Source organism: Falco cherrug, chromosome 9 (assembly GCF_023634085.1).
Source record: "Falco cherrug isolate bFalChe1 chromosome 9, bFalChe1.pri, whole genome shotgun sequence".
NCBI lineage: Eukaryota > Metazoa > Chordata > Aves > Falconiformes > Falconidae > Falco > Falco cherrug.
Window position 1 is genome coordinate 7,306,388 of NC_073705.1, and position 27,993 is coordinate 7,334,380.

Genomic DNA, 27,993 nt, shown 5'->3' on the forward strand with positions numbered 1-27,993 from the left:
CATCTACTGCAGAAGCCAAACGCAGTTTAATCCAGACTCATTAACATCTATGGTTTGCTGTTTGTTGTCATAGGCACTATGATTATTTTAATCTATTTTTTTGTTTTGCTATTTTCTGGAACAACTTTTAGCCAAGAGAAAATGTAAGTAAAGCATCTATAGACTATAATGGAAATGTTACTTGTTTGTTGTCTGCTATTTTAGGTAAATTGATATCGAATTTAAGTAGAGCAAATACAAAAAGCACTATCCAAATCAATGTGTTTTCGCAAGCAAAATTCTCACTAATGTATGTGGGACTAATGTGAGAAAAAGGACTGATGCTTCTGGAATTACTGTATTTGCTGCCAAAGAAAGAGGTAGAGTCGTCTCCTTATGTGCCATAAGATAAACATGCAAAAAAATTAAATAAAGCTGCTGCTCATTAGCTCTTCTGTAGTGCCTCAGTGCTACAGGTGTGATGAAAGCTCTTCCTTAAACTTGTACTTAGTAATGTGGTTTTGATTCTTATATCTGTTAACAATAGTATATAGAAAGCTGCCAAGCTAAGTGCTTTTGGCATTTCAGAACAAGAAGATGCACATGTATCAAATGTTTTGTTCAGTGGCACTTTAAATGTTTTACTTACATTACTTGTCAGATACGTAAAAGCCTGGCTTGTACTTTTTTGGAATGATGGTACTTTGATTTATGAAGCGCTGAAGAAATTAAGAGTAATCCTGCAAATATTTATTCACGCTTGCCTTTACAGTATGTTGCCCCATTCATTTTGATAAGAACTTCACTGGCAGGAACCACACAAGTGTACTATTTGGGAGACGAGTGTTTCAGGGTTTAATTGGGCAAAATTAATTATTATTTCCAGGTAAATAGACTGTTTTAGAGGACATGCTTTTGTGTGTCTGCAAAATCAAATCCATAAACATTACCTCAGCTGTTCACATTACAGTTTTCATAAAAATTATTCTGACTGGGGCTTTACTATTTTTAATTAGTGTCTTACTTCTAAGACTTAGCCTGGTTATCTTGTTTGCTTTAATGGTGCATGCATAAGTGAATTACAAATGGAAGTAAGAAATCTGAAATAAATATAGTTCCATCACCCTTTTATTGGTTTATATTCCATATGCAGATATGTCCTTACATCACCAAAGATCTTCCGAGCTGGGGCATCTGAGAAAGTTGTAGTCCAAGCTTTTGGTTACGATAAGGAATTTCCAGTCAATGTTGCCTTAAGAAGTTTTCCAGATAAGCTTGCTGTTTATTCTTCTGGCTATGTTTCTTTAACTCCAGCCAACAAATTCCAAGCTGCTGTAACTTTAACAGTAAGGAATTCAGACTTTTCTTGCAGTGTTTTTATTGTCACACTTAGTTCTAAGTGTTAAAAAAGATTACGGTAAGTTTTCAGTGATTTAAACTGGGATGGGAAGCCTAGCACCCCAATTTCTCACTTTGCCATGTGTAGTTTATTTCATATTAGTTTGTCTGAAATTGAAATTACAATGGGTAAAATTACCGTGAAGGAATGACGCCAAAGTTAAGCATATACATATACCAAACTATTTTAGAAACATTTTCAGTCACGTAACTTCAAAAAGTAAAAGGGAGAGAAGATGGAGAAGTGTTGAATGTGGATGAGGTATGTCAATGAAGTGTTCAGAGTGAGCCAAAATGGTAACTAAACTGAGGTTCAAGACTTGGTCTGGTTTCTTGGTGACAAGCTCCAAAGGGGCCCAGCTTTCACCACAGAGATTGAACTGATTTGCTTGAAGCAAAGAGTGCAGGAAGCTAAACGGGTTTCTACTGAAAGCTGATAACTGAGAAGGTTTTAAATGGGGTTAGGCCTCCCAGGAGGTGCTGCTCCTCGCTTAGTTTTCCTTTTCAACCAGAGTAGCTATCTCACCGAACTACCAACCACAACAGCAGCTTTGCTGGAGGCAAGATTCATCACATGTATAAGTTGAAGTCTGATAATTTGTACTCTCGTAACCTCATAACTGGGCTTTGCACTTTGCTGTTTTAGTTCTGGACCTAAATAAAATGCAAAATCTCAGAATACCTGTTTGTAGCTTAATACTCCAGACTGTCATCTATGATGTAAGCAAGAATAAACCCTTGTGGGTGTTGATGTTTTTATGTAATGATAATCAACAACAGTATAGTAATTGCTGTTCAGATACTCTTCCCAACAAAAAATACTGTAGGAAAAAATACTTGCAAACTATTTTAATATTCTCAAAAATCTTTTATTTCATCTCCCTCAGCTTCAACCAACAGATTTACCAAGAACAGATAATTCAGTCCAGTATTTGTATTTGGAAGCTGTTTCTCCACATTTTACAGGACTAAAAAAAATTCCTGTTTCCTATGAGAATGGGTTTCTTTTTATTCATGCAGACAAACCAATTTATACTCCTGATCAGTCAGGTAAATAATGCTTATTTCTCTTGGCTGTTATTTGATTTTTAAAGACTGACTGCCGAGGAACTAGGATTTAAATGCCCTTCAAACTCTTGGTTATGTTATATTGCCACAGCTGCTATTTAATTTTTAAATCAACAGAATAATATTTTGAACTATTTGATCATACTGTAGAAATTAATCACTTCTCCCGATATCCTCTGATTCCCTGCTCTCTACACCCTAAATGACTAATCTGTGTTGCAAAGAGTGAAAGATATTCCTGGAAATATGTTAAAAATACTTGTGAGAAAATGATGACTGAATCATTGGTTTCATGTAGCTTGAACTCTTTTCCCACAAAAGTGGTATGCTAGGATTGTGATAGTAAAAAAACTGTATTGCACTGTGATGATTCAATGTGAAAGAGTAGTGGTGCAGGGTCTCTCGTTGCTAGCATGAATAAACAGTTCGGATTCCATACTGGCACAAGGTCATGAGCATTCTATAAATACTAAAACCTTAAAAAAATAGTAGGGATAAAAGGTTGGGTTTGAGGGTTTTTTTATTTGCTTGGTTGGTGGTTTTTTTTTTAAATCTCTGTAACAGTATGACTGAAACTTACTGTAAAAATTCTTCCAGTGAAAGTCAGGGTTTACTCTCTGAATGAAGAACTGCAGCCAGCTCGGCGAGAAATTGTCCTAACTTTTATGGTAAGTTGTAATTGAATTTAATATTAATAGTCTGTAGATCATAAAAACTATAAATGCAGTTAGATGGTAAATCAGTATTGCAATCAATATTTAATAAAACTTAGATGTTTTTGCAAGTAGGCAGATATCTTTTAAAACATCTAAAAATGACTGCATAGTATATAGAAGTTTTCAAGTCCCAGATCTGAAGTTGTTACAAAATGGGGAATAAACCTCCAACTAATTGTCTTTGATATTTGGGGAAAGGATTTTTGAGGGAATGTTAATAATACATGGGTTTTATTCTGTTATTTTATTTAAGATATAAAAATAATCACTATCTACTATGGTTTTTAGCCTTTAACATTAGACTTGTTATTACAGTAGCTTTTTAACAATTTAAAGCATTGTGAAGTAACAGCTTGTAGTTGTTGGAACCACAGTAAAGTGTTTTATCAGAATTTCAATCTGAGCTGTTTCTAAAAATATTTGTGTTTTCATGCTGTGAAATGGGCAAAACTCTTAGAAAAATATGTTACAGCCAGGCTCCCACTGAATTCACAGAATGAAAATTTTCTTTTGGTAAGAGTCATCTGTAACTGCTGATTCTTTCCTGTTATAATTTAAAGGATCCTGAAGGAGTACCAGTCGATATTCTAGAAGAAGACGATTTTACTGGAATAGTTTCTTTTCCTGACTTCAAGATTCCTCCTAATCCTAAGTAGATTTATTTAATGCATTTTGAGAATTATTAACATAATAATGCCTTTTCTTAAAGACTGTCAGAGTGTCTCTTGGTTGATACACAGAGAGTGCATGACTTGAAACTTGGAGATTTCTAACATTTCACATGACGTGAAACCATGGTATAAATAAGGAACTTCTGACCAAGTATTCTGCTTTTTAGTTGACTTCCAAACTAGCATTTGTCTCCTAATGCCAAGTGGGAAGCTTACTCTCTGTTTTGAAATAGATGGCATATGCTCACTGTAATGAGAGAAAGTAAGGAGATGTAGTGAGTGAGAACACTGGTGATAAAACTGAAATTAAGGAACAGTTAGTGGTAGGTTTGTCTTGCTCAAATAAAAAGGAAGATTAACAAAAACTAAAGCTTTCTACTGTGGAGATAGAAACCGTGTTAAAGATGTATTGATTTCAAGGAGGGGAAGCACTCGTATTTCATACAAATCATCAAGTTTTCCAGTAACAGCAGCATACCAAAAAAAAAAAAAAAAACAAAAAAACCCCACCCCTCTTCAGTTCTCCTTTTAGTCTTGAGAGGGTGCTGAAGATTCACTGAGTTGACAGAAGGATGCTAGTAGGGCTTGAAAAATAATTTTTGACTGATTAACTTTTCATTAGGAAATTAGCAATAATTTCAGTCTGAGTAAAAATTGATTTTGTATCCTTCTTGAAACCGAGTATCTGTTAACAGTAGACTTGTGTAACTTTTATTGTGGCACTATACGACTGACAGATTGTAGGAACTGATCTATAAATTATGTGAATTGCAGTTGTGCCTCAGTGCTCTAGTCAAGAGAGAGAAGGACCCTCATAGAAGTCTGCATGAATCCTTTTGAGCATTTTCTTGATCTATGATACGAATACATTTTTCAGTGTAGATGTATACCCATTCTCTGTCTATGCAAGACGTTAACTAACATGCTTAATTTTTTTTGTAGTATGTATATGTCAAATTATTATTCAATCTTGGATCCAACTTGAACTCTAAATGTTTCCTTGTAACAAAATTACTTGCTTTTTTGTGGAATTTCTGAATTCCTTATTACTGGGCTCTATAACCTTATAAATGGGATAAGTGTATTGAACTTGCCTATATATAACCAAAGAATTGATAATTGGTCATACCTTCTGGCCTTGTTTATATTATTAGGGAAAAGACTACATTTTTCACTTACATTGAGCAAATTTCACTATGTTACAAAACTGACACAGATGAAATGGATGTAGTATGTACTATGGCATCAAGTTCCTTTGAACAGTGAGATAGGAAGATACACACATTTAGATGTGCCCTGCACATAGAAGTTCTGTCGGTTTATGTAAAGCAATTTGAAATGAAGCAAGTGTCTTTTGAGTGCTTCTAGCGGCAAAGAAAAATCATCCGAATTATGGTAAATCAAGTATGTGATACGTATTAACCCTGATCACTGCATTGGAACAGACTTGTAGCCACAAACAGGCATTTGTTGAACCTCAGGAGTGGTAACAGGCAAGTGAGAGAAGCCAGCAAATAACGTCTTAATGGCACTGGTTACATTTGCAGTCTTCAAAATGTGTCTCTGTTTATAACTATAAAACAACAAATTCCAATGGTAGTCATAATGCAAATAATGGCATATTCTTTCCCAATTTATTTCAATGTTTTAAACTAAGTTTCAAGTAATTATTAAAATACCAAAGCAGAATCTTCTCAAAGTAGGCATTGAATGTGTGCAAAACCTTGGTACAGAATTATTCTCTTTAAATAATTATTGACAAGAAATATTGTTCAGTAGTAAAATTAATTTTTGTCTTCAACGTTAGTTTTCATCTTTAAAAATGTTTGATTGTTGATGTTTCTTAGGTATGGAATTTGGAAAATTGAAGCCAAGTATAAGAAGAATTTTATAACCTCAGCTGTTGCAAAATTTGAAGTTAAGGAATATGGTAAGATGTACCCATACTGTCAACCTTTGTTTTTATATTTGTATCTATGAAATCTATAGAGGACGGTTATAGCACAGGGGAAGAAAATGCAGAAATGCCTGTGGTGATGTTGATCTGCAAAGGGCTGCAGTGTAATGCCAAAATGGCAGTGGCAGTTCAAGCTAATCAGTTATATCAGTATAAGCCTATATTAATACAACTTGCCTATAAAATGGAGCTATTCTTTGCTACGCTGGATCATCTTGACATAGTTGCATGCATGCCAAATGTGGAACCAGGGCAACTGCAGGTAACTTAGGGCTTTGAACTTGTGCTTCAGTATGGACGACTGACAGCTGCATTTTGGGGCTATAATATTGTCATTCAAATAACTTGAAACAAACGTGATTCTTTGATAGCTATTCAGAAAGGTCTTTCTGGGTACCTATGGATTAATGTATGAAAAGACATCTAAGTGGCTTTCTTTTCTACTCAATTTCAGCAATGCCAAGCTTTTCCATCGTCATAGAGCCAGAAAGTAACTTTATTAGTTCTGATAAATTTGAGAACTTCAAGATTGTTGTGAAAGCTAGGTAAGGAAATTTGGCTTTGATTTCTAAATATGTGTGTATCTCTGCTTTTACCTGAATGATTCTCCCTTGTCAGAAGTTTCCTCTTTTACTTCCTCAAGAAGCCCTATCATCGCAATCCTTTCTGCTCTGCAAGAGAACCAAGTGACCCTTTTCAAAGTTCTTACAAAGTGTTTTTCAGCGGAAGTGTTTAAAGCTACACAGACTTCTGGGTTTTGTCCCTTGCCTAGGAAATCACTTTTCTTCAAAAACAAATGCTTTGTTGCAACCATTACAGTAATCTTAAAAGTATTTATATTGTTGCTTTGTTCTCAGCTATTTTTATAATAAAAGGCTTGCAAGTGCTGATGTTTTTCTTCGTTTTGGAATAATTGAAGAAACTGGAAAAAGAATGATACCTCGTGCAATGCATGTAACTAGGGTAAGAAGCAAGCCTAGTTTGTGCAGATTTCATATGCTTAGTTCGGGACTGATCCAATTCCACTGGAGTTTTCCCATTCAGTTTGATGAGAATGGGTCCCAACTCCTGGTTTGCAGCGACAGCTGTTCAGTGTCAACTTTTCCTATGTAATACGGTCATCAAGGGTTATAGAAATGCACTGTAAAATGAAACTTGGATAGAGGCAGTGTCTGAGACAAAGTAATTTCTGGTTCAATTACTCACTTGGGTAAACTGTGTGGTTGAAATTTCTATGAAAGAACTTTTATGTGCTCTATTACATAATACATGAAAGAAATCAAATGGGGATAAACAGCAAAATTATATTGATGTATTATGAGGAGTCTGTTCTCCACCAATTATCCCTCCCTCATTTAGTCTGGCCTTTTTGATTTAGTCATTGAAGAATTATAAAAGGCATTATCTTTCCTCATTTAGTGAAGATAGCTCTGTGTTATTCCTACCTCTAGTTAGGCCTGCATGCAGACTTTGCAATATGTGCCATTGGTTGATTAATTATCAATAATGTTAGGGAATAAGTAATTTTTTTTCATTAAAACATCTCCACCTATGATTTCCTCTGAAAATAGGCAATGAACAGAAGCATGATGAAGTTAGAATTTGCGTATAGTGCATCTTATTTCTAAATTACTATTAAGTAATGCTTTATATTTCATTTCCAGATTGAAAATGGAGTTGCTGAGATCAATTTTAATAGTAAGAAAGCAGTGAGTTTTATAGGGTTTCAAAATCTAGAAGAATTGGATGGCTCATATTTATATATTGCAGCATCAGTGTTGGAGTCTATGGGTAAGTTGCTTTTAATCAAATGTTTTTAACATATCTGCAAATGTAAACAGAACTAGAAAACAAAATTATATGGATAACTTTCTTAGCGTCAGACTTTTTTTAGTATTCTGAAGTCCTTCTTCCAAAAATTTAAAAGGATGAACAGCCCATCCACCACTGTAAAAATGCATAGGGATTAATTTTTTGGGGGGGAGCTATTTGTTTTCACAACAGTACTAGGAGTTGACTCTTTAGATGCAAGGTCTATATAACTGTCTTTATAACAGACAAGTTGTGCTGCCTTTTGAAGGCAAACAGAGAAAACAGAGGCTCTAGGATGTGATTATTAAAAGGGGCATAATATTTTCTTAGGTGGCCTCAGCGGTGAAGCAGAATTTGCTGGAGTCAGATTTGCTGTATCTCCTTACAAATTGAGTTTGGTTGCTACTCCTCTCTTTGTGAAGCCTGGACTTCCGTTCTTTATTAAGGTTGGTTAACATAAGCAGTATTGTTGCACATTACAACATAAACCCATAATGCAGAAGCCATATTCTTTTTTTGTATATGTTATTGCAGGTCTTAACACACTTTTGATTTCCATTGCCCCTTTACATTTTTTTATCTTGCTATTGTAGAAGAAGGTTAGCAGCTTGAAAGTTTTCTCCTGGAAAAATGTCACCGTTCATATCAGAAATGTTACCTATTCTGATGAACAGGTGCAGGTGAAAGATACAGTAGATCACTTCGTTGGAAATGTCCCTGTAATTCTCACTGCAAAATCATTTAGTGAGCAAATGGATGAGACTGAGTTGGTATCAGAGGGTTCAGAATCTGGGAGAAGAAAAACAAGCATGAGTGATGGAACTGCTTTGTTTGTTGTTAATATCCCATCTGATAGCAAAATACTGGAGTTTCAAGTAAGTTAAATTGTTGCATTAATTTATTTCTTCAAGGGTTTAATTCTGTGCTTTTTGTGAATGTACAGCACTAATGAGAAGATTTCACACAAGTTAAGAGTTTATAAACTTGGAGATTATGACGAATAATCAGTGAATAAAATGCAGGTGCTATAATGAAACATTACTTCTCTATTAAAGTCTTGTTGTTCTGAAACAAAGTATCATTTGTCACATATTTATAAAAATCTATAAACAAATTGTGTGGAAAAAAAAGCTGAGTGTGCTTCCCTCACTATGTAGGGAGGCATATCATTAACCTTTTCTGCTCTATTTAATTATCTACCTGCTTCTCTACACTACCATTTTGTATTTGACTTGATATTGGTAGATCTTTTCATTGAAGAAGATATGAAAGTCTTGAGTTGGCTTTTATTTTATTAATACCTCTGAATAATATGTTGCAGAATGTTTTTAATATTGTAATTGTTTTCTTAAGCGTAATTTTTCAGAAGTTAGGACACATGGGGTTTGTTTTCTCCTTTACTCAAAAAATTTTTAGACATTTTATTATCTTTTCAGGTAAAAACTGCAGATTCACGTCTTCCAGATGAAAACCAAGCAAGTAAAACCTATGAAGCAAAAGCTTATTCCTCATTAAGTCAGAGTTATCTATATATTGACTGGACTTCAAACCACAAAATACTAGAAGTAGGGGATTTAATAAATATTAATGTATATCCACATAGTCAGTATATTCATAAAATACATCACTACAGCTATTTGGTAAGTAACAGATGTTTCCACATAAATTAAGGAATTGTGATTTAACATATGGTCCCAGATGAAATACTTCAACAATCAAGAACTATCCACAGCATAGAATGCATGCAGTTCAGACAACTGCTCCTTCCGTCTGTCAGTCTTAAGTGTAAAAAATTGTTAACAGTCTCGTATTTAAATTATATATTAGATCTCCATGGTTTTGAATTCTCACCTGACAGGGACTGGGATTGAGAACACTAATGCAGGAACTGAAATAGAAACAAAGAGAAAGAGATGCAGAGACAGCACTTCTTTTTAGGGGATGAGGGAGAGAGTTCCATGCCTTGAACTAGATCCACTGGTCCCAAATGCATTTGTGTGTGTGTTGGATTATATCCTAATGCAAGTAATTGCTAAAGGTAAGAAAAATACTAATAACAAAATTTGACTTTTTTATTCTCCATCTTTTTCTATTCTAGATCATGTCAAAAGGGAAGATAGTAAGCTTTGGAACTCAGGAGAGAATTAAGGATTTGGAATATGAACATTTAACTTTTCAGATAACCCAAGAAATGGTTCCTTCAGCACGTCTTATTGTTTACTACATAGTCGTAGGAGAAGAAACTGCTGAATTAGTAGCTGATTCAGTTTGGCTGAATGTGGAACAGAAATGTGGGAATAGGCTTGATGTGAGTAGCAGAACAGGCACTAAAATTTGTGCGTGTGCATTCATTTTATGGTCAGATTTTAACTTGGACTTACACCAGTTTTTTAGCACTTCCTCGATTTATTAAAGTGTCTGCCTTCAGATGGATTTATTTTTGAGCAATGTGCTTTTAAAATTACCTATATTTGTTTTCAATTTGTAGATTAAGCTGCTATCAAGCAAAGAGACACTGAATCCAGCAGAAGTTGTATCACTTAACATGAAAACAGAATTCAATTCGTTTGTTGCTTTGTCATCTACTGACAAGGCAGTATATGGAGTCGCAGGAAGAGGAAAGAGGGCAATGGAAAAAGTTAAGTAGTAGCCACAAAAGAATAACAAGTTGCTGTTAGTTTTGTGTTCACATTCATACAGCTGTTGTGTCATGCATTCAGTAAGCCTGAAAATAGGCAGGAGAGCAATTCAATCCAGAATGAAGTTGCTGGTTTAAATCTGACAGTTCAAAATTATAACATTAATTTATTTACAATATTTTGACTTCTAGTAAAAGTAAATACTGGTTTTAAAGGCAAATCTGAACTGCCTCATCAGAACCCTTCACACCTGGCCAAAAATAGGTTGCTGTGTTAGAGGGCTCCTTGATCGGAGAAGCATGGAGACTACATTCTCCTTCTTAGCTCTTCCTATAATCTTTTGAGGTTATATTTTTAAGGCAGGCTGGTAGAATGGTATGGCAAATGCTATTCTGTTCAGTGGGTTATAGAGGTTTTCAGTCTTTATAGAATTTTAAATATGCATGTATGTAAGTAAAGCCTACATATCATCTAAAGAATTTCATTCCTATGATAAAACATGGTGGTTTTTTAATGCTTCAGAGCAGTCAGATACAAAATACGTAGGAGAACAGAGTACTTTTGCACCAGCCTTGAATCATTTGAATCTGTTTCATAGCACTATTGAATTGATTTTAAACAGGCTAGTCTGAGTATTGCAACTGCTGTAAACATGTTTGTGAAGCATTCCACCTTGATCCATCTGTGTGATTCTAACTCTTACGTGGGGTACAAGAAAGTGGCTGTGCTGCTGCTTGAATTAGCTCAAATATTGCTAAATGGTTTTGTTCAGTGTGTTGTGAGGACATCTTCCAGACTGGAGTGCCCTTTCTGCAAGTCTAACTCTCGTCCATCATATGCTATATCCCACATTTTAGTGAGCTGCTGGTGTGTGCTTTCCTCAGGTAATGCTACAGCTGGAAAAGAGTGACCTTGGGTGTGGTGCTGGAGGAGGACGGAACAACATTGATGTATTCCGAATGGCTGGGCTTACATTTTTAACTAATGCAAATGCTGATGATTCAGATGAAGAAGGTATATTCCTTTAAGATGAAATTGTAGATTTTCTTTTCTGAAATATTCTATTGTGACTCTAAATTGTTATGTTGGGACTTAATAGGGAATGCATATACTAATGATATTTGAGGAAGGAAAATACTGACTTGTGGATCAGTTACTGTAATTGAAATGAAAATACTTTTGTGTAATTAAAATAATAAACAGAAAAAGTCTACCATATTTGGAATGTCATTTTTATGGAATTATTTTTAAGTGGACTGTGCTATTACAAAAAAAGGTCATGTCTTTGTACTGATTCACTTATTTTTTGACCAGGTGAAACTTGCAACGAAGTTTTAAGAAGCAAACGGTCTGACTTCAGGGAGCAGATACTCAAAGAAGGTGTTAAAAAAATCTTTTAAAGTATATAATTGTGAAGAAAAAAAAAATCACATCCATTAGAAATCAAGAAAATCTGAGCACTAACTAATTTTAATTATTGTCATTAACTTAATGTAGCAGAGAGAGAAACTGAAAAATATGGAAAATAACTTTAGAGAGGACCCCATTTATAAAGTTTCTTAGCCATATGCTGAATGTGAAGTCTGCAAGATTTAAGTACAGGTTGAAAATACAAGATTTTTCTTTTTCTGAAGAGATGTAGCCTGAAAACTCACCATACTACCATATGGCAGTCTTTCCCAATGACCACCTGCCAGGGACCAAGCCTGTCAGAAGAATCTTTGACTGTTAAACCTTAAAATGTAACACAACTCCTCTTATCTAATCTATATTTTTAATTCAGAATAGTAGTGATTGTGTGTCACTAGCTTTTGAAAAGTGACAAGTTTATGTGCTTCCTCAAATCTGTACCTTCACTGAAATGCCACACGATTTAAAAATACATTTGATTTAAAAATACATTTGATACAAAGAAAAACTTAATCTCATGAAGGGAGTTATTTTATTATTATTTCAGCATCCAAATACGTACATCCAGAAATTCGAAAATGCTGCATGGCTGGAGTAAAAGAGTATCCAGTCTCTGAGACTTGCAGTGATAGAGCTCAGCGAATTCGGCGTAATCAAAAGTGCATTTCTGCGTTCATAGACTGCTGTGAATTTGCAAATAAGCTGCGGGAGAAAGAGCCTAATAAGCTTCTAATATTGGCAAGAATGCGTAAGTACAAGAGCTTTAACTCTGCTGTGGATATTCGGTGAAACACTTCCAGTGGAATATGGGTAAATACAAAGGTGAATAGTTTTGTTAATCTGTTAACCCCTCCCTATTACCTGTCAGGGTTATTCTAGAAAGAATTTTACCAGTCTCCAAAGACTGGTTGTACACCCCTGAAGAGGGGTAGGAGAGCAGTTCTTGATTCTGTCAAGAGCTATATTCCATTCACCCATATTTGGAACAAGCAGAACTAAAATAGAATAGCATCATTGTCTGTGAAGGCAATGCTAAATTTGAATCCTTTCCCCAGGCCCAAAACAGCCAATGGGTAACATCTCCCATTCTCTCCCTATTATTGCTTGTTAACAAGTTAATATTGCATTATCCAATATGGATATCGGACAGGTGTTCACATGTGCAAATAGATGAGGTGGGATTAACACAGACTTTTGGTTGAGGGTATTGAGATATATTTTTTTCTCTTGTATCAGGACTAACCTGAGGCAAGTAAGCAGAATACAGTATCACAAGAGACAAAGATAATGATTTTTGGAGCCTTTGGTGGAAGTCTGTTAGCAGGTGATTTGGTTGGGTTTTTTACTTGCTTTATTTGTTCTTCAGATTTTGAGGGTACCTTGGAACTGGATGAGGCAGCAGTTCGTAGCTATTTCCCTGAAAGCTGGTTATGGGAAGTTCACCGAGTTTCTCCAAGGTACTGCTTTTCTCAGATCAGTTCCCAAAATTTGACTTGGTCGTCAGTTTTATAGAAAATATATGCTAAAATTGAGGTAAGCTGGGTAGCCTGAGTTGTAGCTGAGATGTGTGCTGAAATGCAGTCTTATACAAACTATTCCTGCGCTGTTTCCCTCCATGCAGGATATGCTGTCTGGTGCCCAGTCACTTTTCCTTTCATTTTCAGCTTCACTAAACACCAGGTTCTGTAAAGTCAGCTCAAACCAAGTTTATAAACCCTCCGCCCCCAACCCCCAATTCAGAAGTCCTGTTTCCTAGATATGCTCTTGTATCTTCTCATACCTAGTCTCTCAGATAGGAGTTGCTCTGGGCATGTACTGTCTTTGTGTTGATTGATTAGCTGTTGGCTTTCACAGATGGCTATTGAAAATGCATAAATGTACAAATCCTTCTAAACACAGGTCGAAGACTCTGTCTGTCACCTTGCCTGATTCGCTGACTACCTGGGAGGTACAAGGTGTTGGCATTTCTGATAAAGGTAGGTGCTGCAACCTGCCTAGATTGTAGCTAAAGAATTAGGGAGCTTTTGTGTTTGGATTTCACAGAACCTCTCGTTGCAGTTGATGCGTGTGTTCTAAAATGTTTATTTTCTGGTTGATAAACAGGAAAAGAAAGCATAAAATATGTATTTTAGGTAAAGGAAACCATTTCTTGTTACGAATGTAAGTGGCTTGGAAAACAAAGTCTATCTTGTGTTTGACAGTGGCCCATAATAAATGACTTAAGAATATAAGAAGAAATAGTGAGTGACTCTTCCCTGGCACAGCTTTACAGTGTCCTGCTATCAATAGCTCAGGGATGGGAGGAGAGGAAGAAGCAAATTTTCTGACAGATACGATAGTCCAAACAGAAAATTTGTTTTTCACTTTGGAAAGAGGAAAAGGAGCCCAAAGGTCTGGTATGTCAGCAAGAATGTGTGCAGGATGGGAGACAGCAACTTGGAACAGGAGGCTAGAGCCTGGTCACTTTTGAAAAAGCTTGGACAATTTCAGAGTATGTGTTGAAAAATGATAAGTCATCAGTAAAGGTGGCAAGAATGTGAAGAATTTTTTCAGACTTGTTTATCAGAAGGGTGGATAAAATAGTCTGATTTATGTTTTTAATTTTCTTAGGTATATGTGTTGCTGCACCATTGGAAGTGCAAGTTGTGAAAGATATCTTCCTGAGTGTTTATGTTCCTTATTCTGTGGTGCGAGGAGAACAAATTGAGTTAAAAGGAACAGTTTATAACCATAGAGCTTCTGCAATTAAGGTAATTTGTGGTCTCTGAGTTCTACAAAAATTAACATAATAAACTAAAAAAGCATCTCCCCTGGGAGTATCCAGTATAAACAGATCCTTGGATCAGATTTCCTCAGTCCTTCAGGTAGTGTTAAGTGTGTTCTGCATAACCATGAAACAATGAAACCTAGTCATTAATTGTTTCATTTCCAGCCATTCCACTGATTACAATATTGTCATGCTCTAGCCTAGCAACTTTGCCTCATGAAAGTTAAAATACGATTTTTTTCTATTCTAATGTTTGGACACAGTGTCAAAAAGCAATGGGATTTTTTAAATTACCTGTTCCAGAGATCAGAGATTACATTGGCTAGGGATTTAATATAAAAGGATATTTTTAAGGAGATACATGAAATTAAAGTGCAAAATTATTATTGAAAAAATCGAGTGAAGTATAGAAAAGTATGTGTATGAAGCAGGGAAGTGTATGTAGCCTCATACAGTGATTTCCTGGTGTTGCTAATGAAGATTTGTTAGTGTGTGTCTAGTGCAAGTAATGGAATTCCAAAGATAGTAACGCTTGCTCATTGTAAATAGAAAAATAGTATTACAGTAATAGAATGCTCAATATAGGATTTCAGTTGCTTTAATATTTCTCTGGTGTTGTACCTGTCATGGAGGTGAAACATTTAAAATATCTCAACTTTTCAGTTCTGTGTTAAAATGGCAGCTGGAAATGGAATCTGTTCTTTTAGAGACTCTGCAACCACTGGATCAAGGATACACAATTGTAACTTTAAGAATCTAGACGGCAGTTCTTCATCACCAATTAGATTCAGAATACTTCCTTTGGAATTAGGTCTTCACACTATCAACTTTACATTGCTGACAGCTGGGAACAGTGAAACTGTAGTTAAAACTTTACGTGTAATGGTAAGAAGAAAAAGTCAAAATGTGTCTAGTGATTTTGAATTTCAAATTGATTCAGTCACAAGAAATAAAAATGTTAATAAATAAATATTGCTTTATTTTACTATTATCAGAATCCAAAATATCACATGATATGATTGAATTCCCTGAGGTGTACACAGTGGAAAAATGCATGACAGAATATTTGAGTATGTACATTTTTAAATTGTCATTACAAGAATTGTCAGGAAGATTATACATATAAATAGATTATAACTTAGTAAGCAAGGAGAATACTGTATTCTAAGTTATTTGGTTCAGATTTTCAACTGATTAAGCATGCTTCACCAAAAGGCACTTTTTGGTAATTTTACACTTTCTTAACCTTTTATTTAAATGTTTTGTTACATTTTCTCAAGAATTTTGGGAAATAGAACACAAATGTGTGTGGAATAGACGTAGAACAATTAAGTAAAACGTAACTACAGAGAAGGATGTAGTAGGCAAACATACTATGGCTTTAAATTGTTGTTTCAGCTAATACATTTGATTAAGCAAAAGTGCTTTAATTTTCTGCTTCTTCTATGTTAATAATTTCAGCCAGAAGGCATTAAGAAAGAGGTTCATGCAGGTTTCACTTTGGATCCACAGGGTGTTTATGGTAAGAGAAGTGATCATGTCTTTGTTTATTTTCTCATATTCTTGATTCATGATGATTAAGTTTTCTGTAATGTGAAAAAATCGGCATTTCTCCTTCCTGAAATATTCTTCACATGTCTTCCAAAGGATTTCCTGCCTTTTCATTGACTAACAAATCCATCTCAAAAGACCTAGTCTTTCAAAAAAATACTTGGATTAATTTCTTAAAGGAAACTTTATGTATTTTTTTACTGTGATATAATCCTAAGCTTTTCTCATTAGCAGATGCTTTATTAATGAAAAGAGAATGTGGTCTTATTTAACCAGAGATGAACCTGAACCCACAATGTTTAGGTTCAGATCAGACTTTTTTTCTTAACAAAAAAGGCAAAACAAAGATTTGTGTTTGCATGTTCTTTTGCAAAGGTTGATATTGTTTGCATGTACATTTGGGTATATTTCTAGTTTTCAAGTTATCAGAGGTATTTTTGTTGCTGACTTCTCAGATAGTTGTAATCTTTAATTCTATTACATCTGAATCATCTGTTAATTTAGATTGTGCAGTGTGATATATGTGCATTCAATTATAGGTTCAATGAAGAGACGACAAGAATTTCGATACAAAGTCCCACTCAATCTGGTCCCTAAAACAAAAATTGATAGAAGTGTCAGTGTAAAAGGTAAATTGAATTGAAACTTTGTCTGCTGCATAGGCACTTTCTGTATATATGTTGTTCTCCTGTTTCCTATTTCTTTGTTTAAATTTATCTGAATTTATTCCTAGTTTCTTATTTTGAGAAAAGGCTTTGCAATTCACCTTTTCGTGTAGAATTTTAAATACTTTATACAGCATGATTGCTTATAAGTATCAGTCAGATTCTGCCCTTGGATTCACTTTCATTATCTCTCATTTAAATAAATTTTGGTTTTTTCTTTCTGCAGGACATCTTATGGGTGAAGTGATTGCCACAGTCATCAGTCCTAGTGGTCTTAATAGTCTCACTAACCTGCCAAGGGGCAGTGCAGAGGCAGAGTTTATGAGTATTGCCCCAGTATTTTATGTGTTTCATTACTTGGAAGAGTCAAATAACTGGCATTTACTGGGTCCTGAAACCTTAACCTCAAGAACTCAAATGAGGAGGAAGATGAAAGAAGGTAGAAAAATATAACTTCTTCTCTTGCTTCAGAGTTGTAGGGGTGCAAAAACTTTGCTGAATGAGAAGGATAATATATCTGAATGAGCAAATATAATTTTAATATAAATCTCTTCATAACTCATTTTCTGCCCGATATATCACTTAGGAATTGCGAACATCTTGTCATTCAGAAATCCTGACTTCTCATATAGCATGTGGAAGAATGGGCTAGCTAGCACATGGTGAGTTAAAAATGTCTTTTGATTAGAATAGGTGGAAAAGGCTTGGTTTACTCCTTTGCTTTCATATTATAACTGATTTTTAAAGGGTCATACTTTCTAGTAACCGTGAGAGGTGAGCTTGATCGTAGATTTAAATGGTGCTTACAGCTTTGTGTAATATGTTCTGATTCCTCATTTTCACTTGCTCCATCTTTTATTTGTGTTCATAGTTCACACCATTACAACCAAGCTGGGGCAATGGTTAGATGCAGGCATACCTGAGATAATTTCTAGGGTTTTGCTCCGTTCTGAAACCTCTTCTTTGGGCTTCGAATTTTACAAAATGATTGTGTAGACCTTGGTTCCCTGCAGAAGCCGTAAGCTCAGGCAAAGTTTGCACCCCAAGTTTAAAGAAGGAAAGCTAAGTACAGGGACATGATACCTCTTGTTCACACAAATATATTTAAAGAGTATCAAACAGGAGGGGTAATACTGTTTATGGAAAACAGAATCTGCCATTGAAAATTAGGCAAAATACATTTTCACTGTCTTGCCTTTCAGAATGGCAAATGCAGTTGGCTTGTAGAAGGAAGTAATAAGATGCTTCAAATGCATCTTTCTTAAGTTCTGTGCGTATGAAAAAGTATTCTTTTGGGGAAGTAATGAGTTCATATCCTGAAACATGGAAATTTATCCTAGTTTAAAATGACTTAGTAATTATTGCCCATTTGTTAAGTTAAATTTAAAAATCATGTGCAATATTTCTTTGAACTGTGGGAGTGTGTAGCATACCTAAATCATAAATAGTGCAAATTTGTGTCTAGCCTCTAGCAATGTGGTGGTATCTTATCTGCTAATCAAAACAAATATAATCTGTTTGATTTCTTTGGCAGGTTGACGGCTTTTTCATTAAGGATCCTTGGACAAGTTAACCAATACATAAATCTTGATCAAATTTCTGTTTGTAATTCACTTCTATGGTTGGTTGATAGCTGTCAAATGCCAGATGGGTCATTCAATGAATTTTCAGGTTACCAACCAGTGAAACTTCAGGTAGGAAACACGAATGTCTGTGCATATACAGTAAAAGTAGAAGTCACCTGGTAGTAATGTGTTTTAGCAATACAATACATTTTAGGCTGTGTTTCACCAGAACGCCTATTCAAGACAATTTGGCTAGATTTGCCTTTTTTAAAAATCATTTAAAGAACAGCACAATCTTGAAAACCTTTCTGTTTTCACACTACAAGTAGCTGCTTGCTATTTCTTAATATTTAGAAAAAATATGTAGGATGATTTTACAATATAATAGTCCTGTCTTGCCAATAACTATACATGTTTTAGTCTGTTTTTTTTACAAAAAAACTTACCTTTCTTTTCAGGTTAAACCAAACTGATATTTCTTACAGGAATTTCTCAGTCTTCTTACCTAAACTGTAAGAAGTTCTATTTATATAAATTAACTGTTGGTTCTATTTAATTATATTTACATATTTGATTTTGTAGGGTACATTACCTAAAGAAGCTAAAGAAAAATCTTTGTATCTCACAGCATTTTGTATTATTGGAATTATGAAGTCAATTAAAATATGTCCTACTCAGGTAAATATTTTTATTTCTGCCAGCAGTCATGTTCTGGGATTCTAATTTCTTCCATTTTCTTTAACAATTGTTCAAAAAAATCGAGGCTTTTTTTCAATTTTGAAGATTAAGATTTATTTGCTTTGTTAGTTTTTGTCTTTCAAACTGTAAAACAACAATGAAATTCTGGATCGCTTTATTATAAGACATATTGTAAAAAGTATTATATATACCTGTATTATCTTGATAGATGTGTCCCTTTTAAAAATAGTCTAATAGATGTAAGCTGTAGCCTGTTCATCTTTTCAGAAAATCCATGATGCTAAAAATAAAGCAGGAGATTACTTGATAAAAAATGTGCAGTCTGCTCAAAGCCCCTTTACTATGGCAATAACTTCATATGCTTTAGCTCTTGTGGATTTGAACCACCAGTCTGCACGATCAGCGTTCTCCGCACTGAAGGAGGAAGCATCTGTCATAGGTATTACTAAACTCTCTCAGAGTCTGTACTGTAGTTGGCTCTTGGGTTGGCTGTTCTTTTAGTATTTTTAAATTCTCTAATGTGATGGCACTACTTGGGGAGTGGATTTCAGTGATGCTTGTTTTGGCATAAGTGAGTTTTTAGTCCTGTGTGGCCTAGTATTTTTGAGAGATTGAATCCTGCTTTCAGCTTTTCAACAGTGCAGTTTCATTAGCAGTATGCAAGCCAGCTAGGCATCTGTCATGCCCCATTGTATCACACTTGCTCTATCTATAAGCTTTCATTTTATACGGGTGTCCATAGTGGATTACTTTTGTCTGCCTCCTCATCCTTATGATCTGTCCACTCTCTTCCTTGGCTTGGAGGGGAATTTTTCACAATATTTCCCACTGTCTTCACTTTTGTTATGTTCGGTTTTCTTCTCAGTTTCTCACTGGTTGATGAGGGACTTTGTAGTCTCTTGTGAATGCTGTTCCTTTTTAGTGTATTTTGCCACAGGCAAGGAACTCAGACTGTTTTCTGCCAAGTAACGATTTCTACTGGAATAGAAACACTTTGTCCTGTCTGTTGAAAGTGGCTTTAATTTGTTTGGCCACTGTATTGCTGTTCAGGACCATCAATATTCAGATATGCATCAGATGCTTTGCATCAGGCCTGTTTGTCATCAGTTTCTAGTATAAATGTCAGACTTACTAGTGTAAGAGAAGTATATCTTCATCTCCTGTTAAAAATGCAGAGTGAGTTCCTCCTTTTCTCCTTGACCTGAGTAGGTAGTACTTCACCTTGTGTAGTCTGGAGAGTGATGCTTCTGTGTTTCAATCCAAAACTTTCTGTTTATACGGTTGCAGGTGACCCTCCTATTTATCGGTTTTGGAAGGGTACTTTCAAAACCCTAGACCAACACACTTCCAAATCTGTTACTGCACAAATGGTTGAAACTACAGCATATGCTTTGCTTACGGCTTTGCTAAGAGGAGACAAAACCTATGCTAATCCAATCATCAAATGGTTGTCTGAAGAACAAAGATATGGTGGAGGATTTTATTCAACTCAGGTGAGCTTTTAAATATTTTGTTCTCATTCTTCAAGTACCAAAATCTGAGATGTCATAAGAGGGTAATGTCATTAGATGACCACATTGACAACCTCAGTTTTGTGTGTTGGGATTAGTATCAAATGACTCTGTTGCCATTATATTCTTTGTCTCTGGGAAATATAACTTCTTTTCATTAAGTCTATTATAATGAGAAATTTGCAAGCTGATTCCACTGACTTCAAGTCTGCTGAATGAAAAGAATCCTAGAAGGAAAAGTTGCTTTCCCAAAGTTTGTATAAAACAGAGTATTTCATTTCATGACATGGTATTTGTTCTTGTTACCCACAAAACTGGAACACAGTGTAAGAAGGTATGCATTTTTTCATTGTAAAAACTGTGTTAGGGTACATGAATAGACTAAAAGTCAAGTGAAAGTTGCCAGATTTCTAATACACTGTCAACTAGTCATACTATCTAGAATATTCCAATTCATGCAACCTCTCTTTTTGTAAATTACTAAAAATCTATGAAGAAAATTGAGTGCTGTTTGTTTATTGCTGTTTCCTTGCTTCCTTTTTAGTACTTGCAGGCATTTCTTTAAATTGCACAAGTATGTCTATGAATGTAATGTTAAATATTTTACCACTACATTAGGTGTACTGCTGAGACACTGCTAAGCTGTCTAGCTAGTAATGGTTACCATTATCTGTAATCATGTTTATGTGGCAGAAAATAAATTCCTTTGTAATACATTTTCACTTCTGTTTAATTTCTGGAATTTATTCTTTATAACTGATTTTTGGCAGGACACAATTAATGCCCTTGAGGCCTTGACTGAGTATTCCCTTCTTGTCGAACGGCTTAATTTGGACATGAGTGTTAAGATAGCATACAAAAATTATGGAGACCTTCATGTACTGAAACTGACAGAAGATAATTTTGTGGGAAGAACCATGACAGTGAGTGAACAGTATTGCTTTTGAAAAGTGAAAGCAGAACTCTTAGCAGCTTGTTAAATAATTATTTGAACTTTGAAATGCCTACTAAAGTAGCTTTTTCTTCTAATATTCTGGTGCTAATTTGGTATCGCAAATGTTTGAGGACTTTGCTTATCTGCTAAATTTAATGCATTTGAGTATTCGTTTAAATTTAGTATCTGCTTGTTCCTATGAAGTTTATTTTGTAGAATGTGTTTGTAGCATCAGACAAAGATGTAGAAAGTAGAAATGCCAAGCAGATCATCTGACCTGAGTTGTTGCTAATAGCACTGTCTTTATTATTAGGTACCTTTGGATGATGACATATATGTAAGCACTGGAAGCAGCACTGGTATAGCTACAGTAAATGTAAGCATGCAACTGATTTTTTTAATGGAATCTCTGGTTTGTTAATATCAACACTGAAAAAGACTAAAACTTCTCATAAACTATTCAATTTATTACCCTTACCTTTAGACTGGAGTGATGGATATCACTGTGGCTGTATTTTAGATTAAGTACAAGCCATTTTATGACTTAGGGCTAATGACAGAGAAGCTGTGAAGTTTCTTCCTTTTCATCAGAGGTTTTCTGTTCTGTAAATCTAAATAGATGATCAACTTCATTTTAATGTTCATCCATTGTTTCTATCTCTGCTTAGACAGCCAAACAGGGGAGACTCAAGTTAGCTATGAATTTTGAGAAATTGCTCAATTCTTTGTTATTCTGGTGTTTACTCTTAGTTTGAAAAACTTTTCTTGCAATATTTAAAGGAATACTTTTTGTCTGCCTAAATAATAAGCTGTTGCCATGATACATTTTCTTCTAATCATAGCCTCTTCTAGCATCAAACTTAATAACATCTGAAATGTACATGTTCTTGTGTACTAGTATTTATGTTCACAAAATAATCAGGAATTTTTGGGGTAATATTTCTAATCTTGTAAATGCAACCATCAGGAGTGGTGTGGTTTTGCTCAAGAATTCCCCATTTCTTTCTGTGCTGGTAATTTATTTACTCTTGCTTTGCATACATCAAATCTCATCATGCTGTACAGACTTCTTTTTACTGCTATTATATTCCCCATATTATTATTTTTCACAATTGAATGCCAGTTTTAGGGATTGTTTACTGCTTCTGTTTTGTCTAATTTATTTGTACATGTGTAGGTGAAGACAGTATACAATACAATTGGTACTTCCGAAGAGTCATGTAACTTTGAATTGAAGATTGTTCCAAAGAGAGATGATGGTAAAGGGTTAATATGGTTTTAAATATTACTACTCAGGTCAGTGCAAGGGAGAGAGGAAAAAAACCCTTACTCTAATAAAGTGTTTCCTATTAAGAATAAGACTGTAATAAATTCTTCCACTTTCTAAATTTAAAACTGGAAAAGGAATTGGTAGAAGCCTCTTTAGCCCTTCTTGAAACGATTGCCTTTTTGTGAACAGAATTGCTTTTTAATGTATTTTTGTTAGGTGCATTTTTACTCATTTACGGAAGAGTTTTTGCAGTTGGGGGTGTGAGGAATACAAACTTCTGGCAGAAGAAAGTGATATGGTGGGGGATGGCAGGGGTTTACAGGGAGTTCTACAAGGTACTGAGAGTTCTAGTCCAGTTACAACATGGTATATAACCACATCCTGAGCTTTTGCCATGAAGTAGTTTAACTTAAGTGCACAATAAACTACATTAAGCATTAAAGCTGTCATTTCACCTGAATTATGAAAGTAGTATAATGTTAGTTGTTTGTGGCTAGACAACAAGTTCCTATAAAAATAGCCACCTAAATGATTTAAAGAATTATCTTTCAATTATGAAAATGCTGTATGGGAATTTTGGATTGCTGTTTCTGAAAACATATAAAATTACTTACTTGACTGTACTTGCTATGAAAAGGTTACAGAAGAGAAGAAGGTGAGCCGCTGGGGCGCTTAGAGGCTTGTGCAAAGTAAGTACAGCAGATGGGGTTTTTGGTTGGTTTGTTTTTTTCTTTTCCCGGTGATTGTGCCACTGTTTTACATTTAAAGTTTTCATTTAACTGAGCGCTGGTTCTAAATGTCCTGGATTTCCTAGCGTTCCTCCTTGCCAAGGCGGAGCTCCCAGCTGAGTGTTAAGGGGTTGGAGCAGTGCAAAGCAAATGCACTGTTGGTCTAGGTATGCATTATGAAATTAATTTAAGAATGTTACAGAGGCTTTCTGATGTTTTGGGTTTTCTTAGTTATTGTTTTAATATTGCAGTAACTGACACATTTGTATTAAATTTCTTTTATTTTTAACAGATTAAAATGTTTTTATTTGCTAATAATTGCACCTGGTCCTCTGATCTTATTTCTTCTTGTTTCTTCAATTTTGTGTGTGTGTGTAAACAGAAATAGAGCCAAAGGTCATGATCTCTTCAGGAGCTAGTTTTATTTTGATTTATATGTAGGTTTCTTGCAACATAAGTATTAAGAAAAGCTTCTTTATGCATGATATTTGCATAAATCTGAAATTACTCATCTAGCTATGATGTATGGGTTTACTGTGATCTAAATGTTGATAGAATTTTGCTTAAGTTTTTCTGGCATCACATTTGAAGATTTCTTTTTAATTTCAGTTATGTTTAATATTACTTTAAATCTGGTTTAGGTACAGGCCTGGCATGAGAGAGCCACGGTCAGGGTCTGCTCATGCTGTGATGGACATAGGTTTGGTTAGTGGATTGGAAGCAAATACAGAAGACTTATCTACTGTAAGTATTAGAGAACTTTTTTCTTTTACTGATCTTTTTTTGACAGAACTATAATATTCTTCATCTTTTTCTGTTAGAATAGTGTGAATTTATGTAATTAATTATATCCTTATTGCTTCTGAACTCTTCTAATACTAAAGAGAATAATCTACTTAAATCCAGATTATGGATTTTGGGTAGAGTCAGAAGCTAGGCATCTAGTTAAAGTTTGATATCTAGGCTTCCTCTGTTGTTAGTGAAAAGACAAGAGTGTATGGAGAGTTGATTGTCATCGGTGTTAGGGTAGTGTGAATCAGCCTCTGGAGATGCTGTAACTGCTAACTGGAAAGGGAGCACCATTAGTGTAAACACCTAACTGTAAATTGGCTAAAAATTCAGTTCACAAACTGAATCTTTACAGTAGTGCTTGTGTTCATCCAGCTCCTGTTGGCAAGCATGAGAGTTTTTGTTGAAGGCAATTAGTTATACTTACAGGATTTAAATAGGGTACTATACATGGACTCAAGTATTCTCTTAAGGATAATTAGCTCCTTCATTCTTTATTATCTTCATGTAATGAGTAAAAGGATAATTTCCTTAAAAGCAAACAAAAAACTCCAGTGAGAATACGAGCATTATAAAGAGGCAACCCTAAAATAAGGGGCTTTTTAAATCTCAGAATTATGTTAAAACTACTGATCACAAAACATTCAATGTCGTCCAAAAATGTTTAATTTGTGTAAGAGATTTTTCTCTGTTTTTCTCCCTTACAGCTTGCAAGTGGAGTTGATCAGTTGATAGCAGACTATGAGATAAAAGATGGGCATGTTATTCTTCAGATAGACTCTGTATGTTACCCTTTTCATAACTGTAAGCACTACTTTAACTCTTCGGAATAATTCTGTTTCCTTTAGAGCTCCTTAATTTGTGTGTCTTTCAAATAGGTGCCAGCTAGTAAGTTTCTCTGTGTCGAATTCCGAATAAGTGAGCTTTTCCAGGTTGGAATGCTAAATCCTGCCACATTCACTGTTTATGAGTATCACGCACCAGGTATGTGTTGCATGTCTTCAAATTAATGTTTGTCTTTTAACTCTTTACTCCTCTTGAAAGACTGCATTTTTTCTGTCTTCAATAGCTTTGTAATCCTTTAAGCTCAGGTAACTTTTGACTCACAAAGTTTCAGTGCTGACTTCTTGGACTCTGATTTTCTATTTGTATTTATTTATTTTTTAATATTTTAGATAAAAGGTGCACTGTACTTTATAACCCCTATGGAAATGATAAACTTGTGAGATTGTGTGAAGGAGATGAATGCAAATGCATGGAAGGTAAACTTTTTTCTTTAAAACGTTTTCCCATGTCAGGTGCTGGGAAAATGCATTGTAGCGATTCGGACAAAACCACACCTAACACAAGGGAAAAAACATCCTCTTAAGAACACAGCTGTTGTCTTCTCTGAATTTTACAGTAAAAAAAAAAAGTTGAAAAAAAATGCGTGCAGTATGATCATGGGTGTCTGAATTAAGTTCAGGTGATTGAAGGTGTTATTTTGTATTTTAAATATTCATTGATCCAGCATGCAGTCCCATAATTACAGTGCTTCTTAGTTACAGTAGATTATCCCAAACAGGCAGAGGTTCATGATGATTTATTTGAGGACATGTGATGACATTGTCTTAACACTGGCTTTTTTCTTTCTCAATGTAGCTGAGTGTAGTAAAGTACAAGAGAGACTAGACTGGTCAATAACTGCTGACACAAGGAGAGAAGCTGCATGCCAGAACAATATTGCATATGGTAATATTTGAATTGTCGTTACCTAAGTGCTAATAAGTGCTGTGTTTCTCTTGCTTGATACTGTTCTAACATGGTCACGTGTCTTTGGGGTCAGAGGCAGGTCTGTGGCATCAGATGAGAGCACGGGTAGAACTCGTTAATGTTTCTTAGCCCTACAGTGTATAGCTATAGCCATTGTTTTCCCAGAAACTAGTATTGTAAAGGGACATTATATTCACTATCTGAGCATCTGTAAGACATGTAGTATCTATTGCAGGAGCAAGAAATAACAAAAGGTTTGTGTTGTTCTGCAGTTTATAAAGTGAACATCTTATCTCGCAGTGAAGAAGGTTATTTTGTAAAGTATTCTGCAGCTCTTCTGGATCTCTATAAAAGAGGTGAATATCCTTTTCTTAATCTGTTTAATGATTTACTTAGAGTAAAAGCTGTGTAGTTGAGACCACTGAAGCAGCTGACAAAAATCAGCTGTAACATAAACCTAGTCATTTCATGAGAGTAGAAAACTGTAGTCTCAATTACAGCCTTAGAGAATTATTCTGTACTCTGAGAGAGGTAATCTTTGTTTGATGTTTTTAAACAGCTTTTCTGTATTATAGCTGTGGTTTACTATAATCAGTTAAATATCTTTTATGTGACAAAACAAGGTGAACATATTCCATAATCAATTAAGTTGATCGTGAGCTGTTGTTTAAATGTCTCATCCATTCCACAGAATGCCCTCCCATACTGTATACATAATGATTGAAGGGTGATAATATGCAAGGATACAGTGTGCCTTGACTTTGCCCAGTTTTTTCCGTGTTGGGCATGTTTCTGCTTCTGGGAGAAAGGACTTAAGAATGCTCTTGGGCACTCACTGGCTTACCTTTGGGAGAGGTAGCTGCTCAGAGGTCCTGCAGAGCTAAAGCTGATATTCACTCATTTTCCCTCTGAGTTTAAGCACCCGATATGTTCTTATAATTACTATAATGTAAAATTATTGAATGTACACAAGGCTTATTTACCATTCAGCTTTAATGTTAAAAATCTTTTACAGGAAATGTGGTTTATATCATCAGATTTTCGTGTTACACAACTAGTGCCAAATAGATCCCTTGTCTGTGCTGTACGGTAGAACATTTTAGTGTTTTCTGTCTAATATATGAGTTGCTGGAAATTTTCTTTGTGAATTTTTCCAATTCCTGGCATTCTACTTCAGGACAAGCTTTTGCTCAAAAGAATAATGAAATAACCTTTGTTAAAAAGAAGACCTGTACAGATGTTGAACTGAGCCCAGGAGAGCAGTACTTGATCATGGGGAAAGAAGCCCTAAAGATAAGCATTGGTTACAGTTTCAAGTAAGTAATTTACCATCAGGATATGCAGAGATTTAACCTTAAAGTGTGCTGTGAAGTGGCAAGTGTTTGTATATAATAATTCTTATGTAATATATAATTGGGTTAATTTTTATAGTATTAGTTCAACCAATAATTACACGTTTCAGATGTGTACATGTAAAACAGGATTATGAACACAAAACAAGAAATTTCACGTTGCACTTCTTTTTTTCTGTTTGACATTTTCCTCCCCAAATCTTAGCACAACAACAAATTGTTGTCTTCTGTTGTTGTTTTAGATTCCAGTACCCTTTGGACTCAAGCACTTGGATTGAGTGGTGGCCTTCAAATACAGCTTGTACATTTTGCAAGGAGTTTTTAAATACAATGGAGGATTTTGCTGAAGATCTCATCATCAATGGCTGTTGATTTACTTGGAGAATTTTAAAATTAAAAACACAGACTGAATCTCATATATAAAACCCGGAGTAAATCCTCACCTGTTTCGTAATTCTTTCCCAGACTTAACTTTGATTGATAGTTCGTCTTGAAAAATGGTCTTTGCTTGTATTTCATAGTCACATTCTTATGACACAGTAATCTTCCAAGTATGATTTTTAACCTTGGATAGGAGAATAATGCAGAGTACTGCAAAGACATTTGAAGTCAGATGAAGTGGATCGACTGTAAAAACAAATGTGGAAAGGACTGTCTTGTGCCAGAATAACGCTTAAAAGCATTGAAATCTGATGTCTTATTAAAACATAACCCTTTCATAAAAAAATTAAGGGAAAAATAAAATTGTTTATCAAATGAT

General features: G+C 34.9%; 1 protein-coding gene across 1 annotated transcript; it reads left to right on the forward strand.

Moving 5' to 3' along the window:
- Positions 1 to 4: 4 nt before the first annotated feature.
- Positions 5 to 27,992, forward strand: C5 (complement C5). Its single transcript, XM_014282322.3, has 41 exons — positions 5 to 143; positions 1,133 to 1,325; positions 2,265 to 2,427; positions 3,043 to 3,113; positions 3,722 to 3,813; positions 5,680 to 5,762; positions 6,244 to 6,334; positions 6,647 to 6,752; positions 7,454 to 7,580; positions 7,932 to 8,047; positions 8,276 to 8,476; positions 9,038 to 9,241; positions 9,700 to 9,909; positions 10,090 to 10,239; positions 11,125 to 11,254; positions 11,555 to 11,620; positions 12,198 to 12,398; positions 13,017 to 13,107; positions 13,550 to 13,626; positions 14,261 to 14,400; positions 15,081 to 15,302; positions 15,879 to 15,939; positions 16,508 to 16,597; positions 16,860 to 17,072; positions 17,220 to 17,295; positions 18,168 to 18,327; positions 18,781 to 18,876; positions 19,165 to 19,336; positions 20,185 to 20,390; positions 21,179 to 21,331; positions 21,656 to 21,718; positions 22,520 to 22,601; positions 23,250 to 23,301; positions 23,982 to 24,084; positions 24,837 to 24,911; positions 25,008 to 25,113; positions 25,305 to 25,391; positions 25,771 to 25,860; positions 26,154 to 26,237; positions 27,059 to 27,197; positions 27,476 to 27,992. The coding sequence occupies exons 1-41, from the start codon at positions 79 to 81 to the stop codon at positions 27,603 to 27,605; spliced, it is 5,037 nt and encodes a 1,678-aa protein (XP_014137797.2). The 5' UTR covers positions 5 to 78; the 3' UTR covers positions 27,606 to 27,992.
- The last annotated feature ends 1 nt before the right edge of the window (position 27,993 follows it).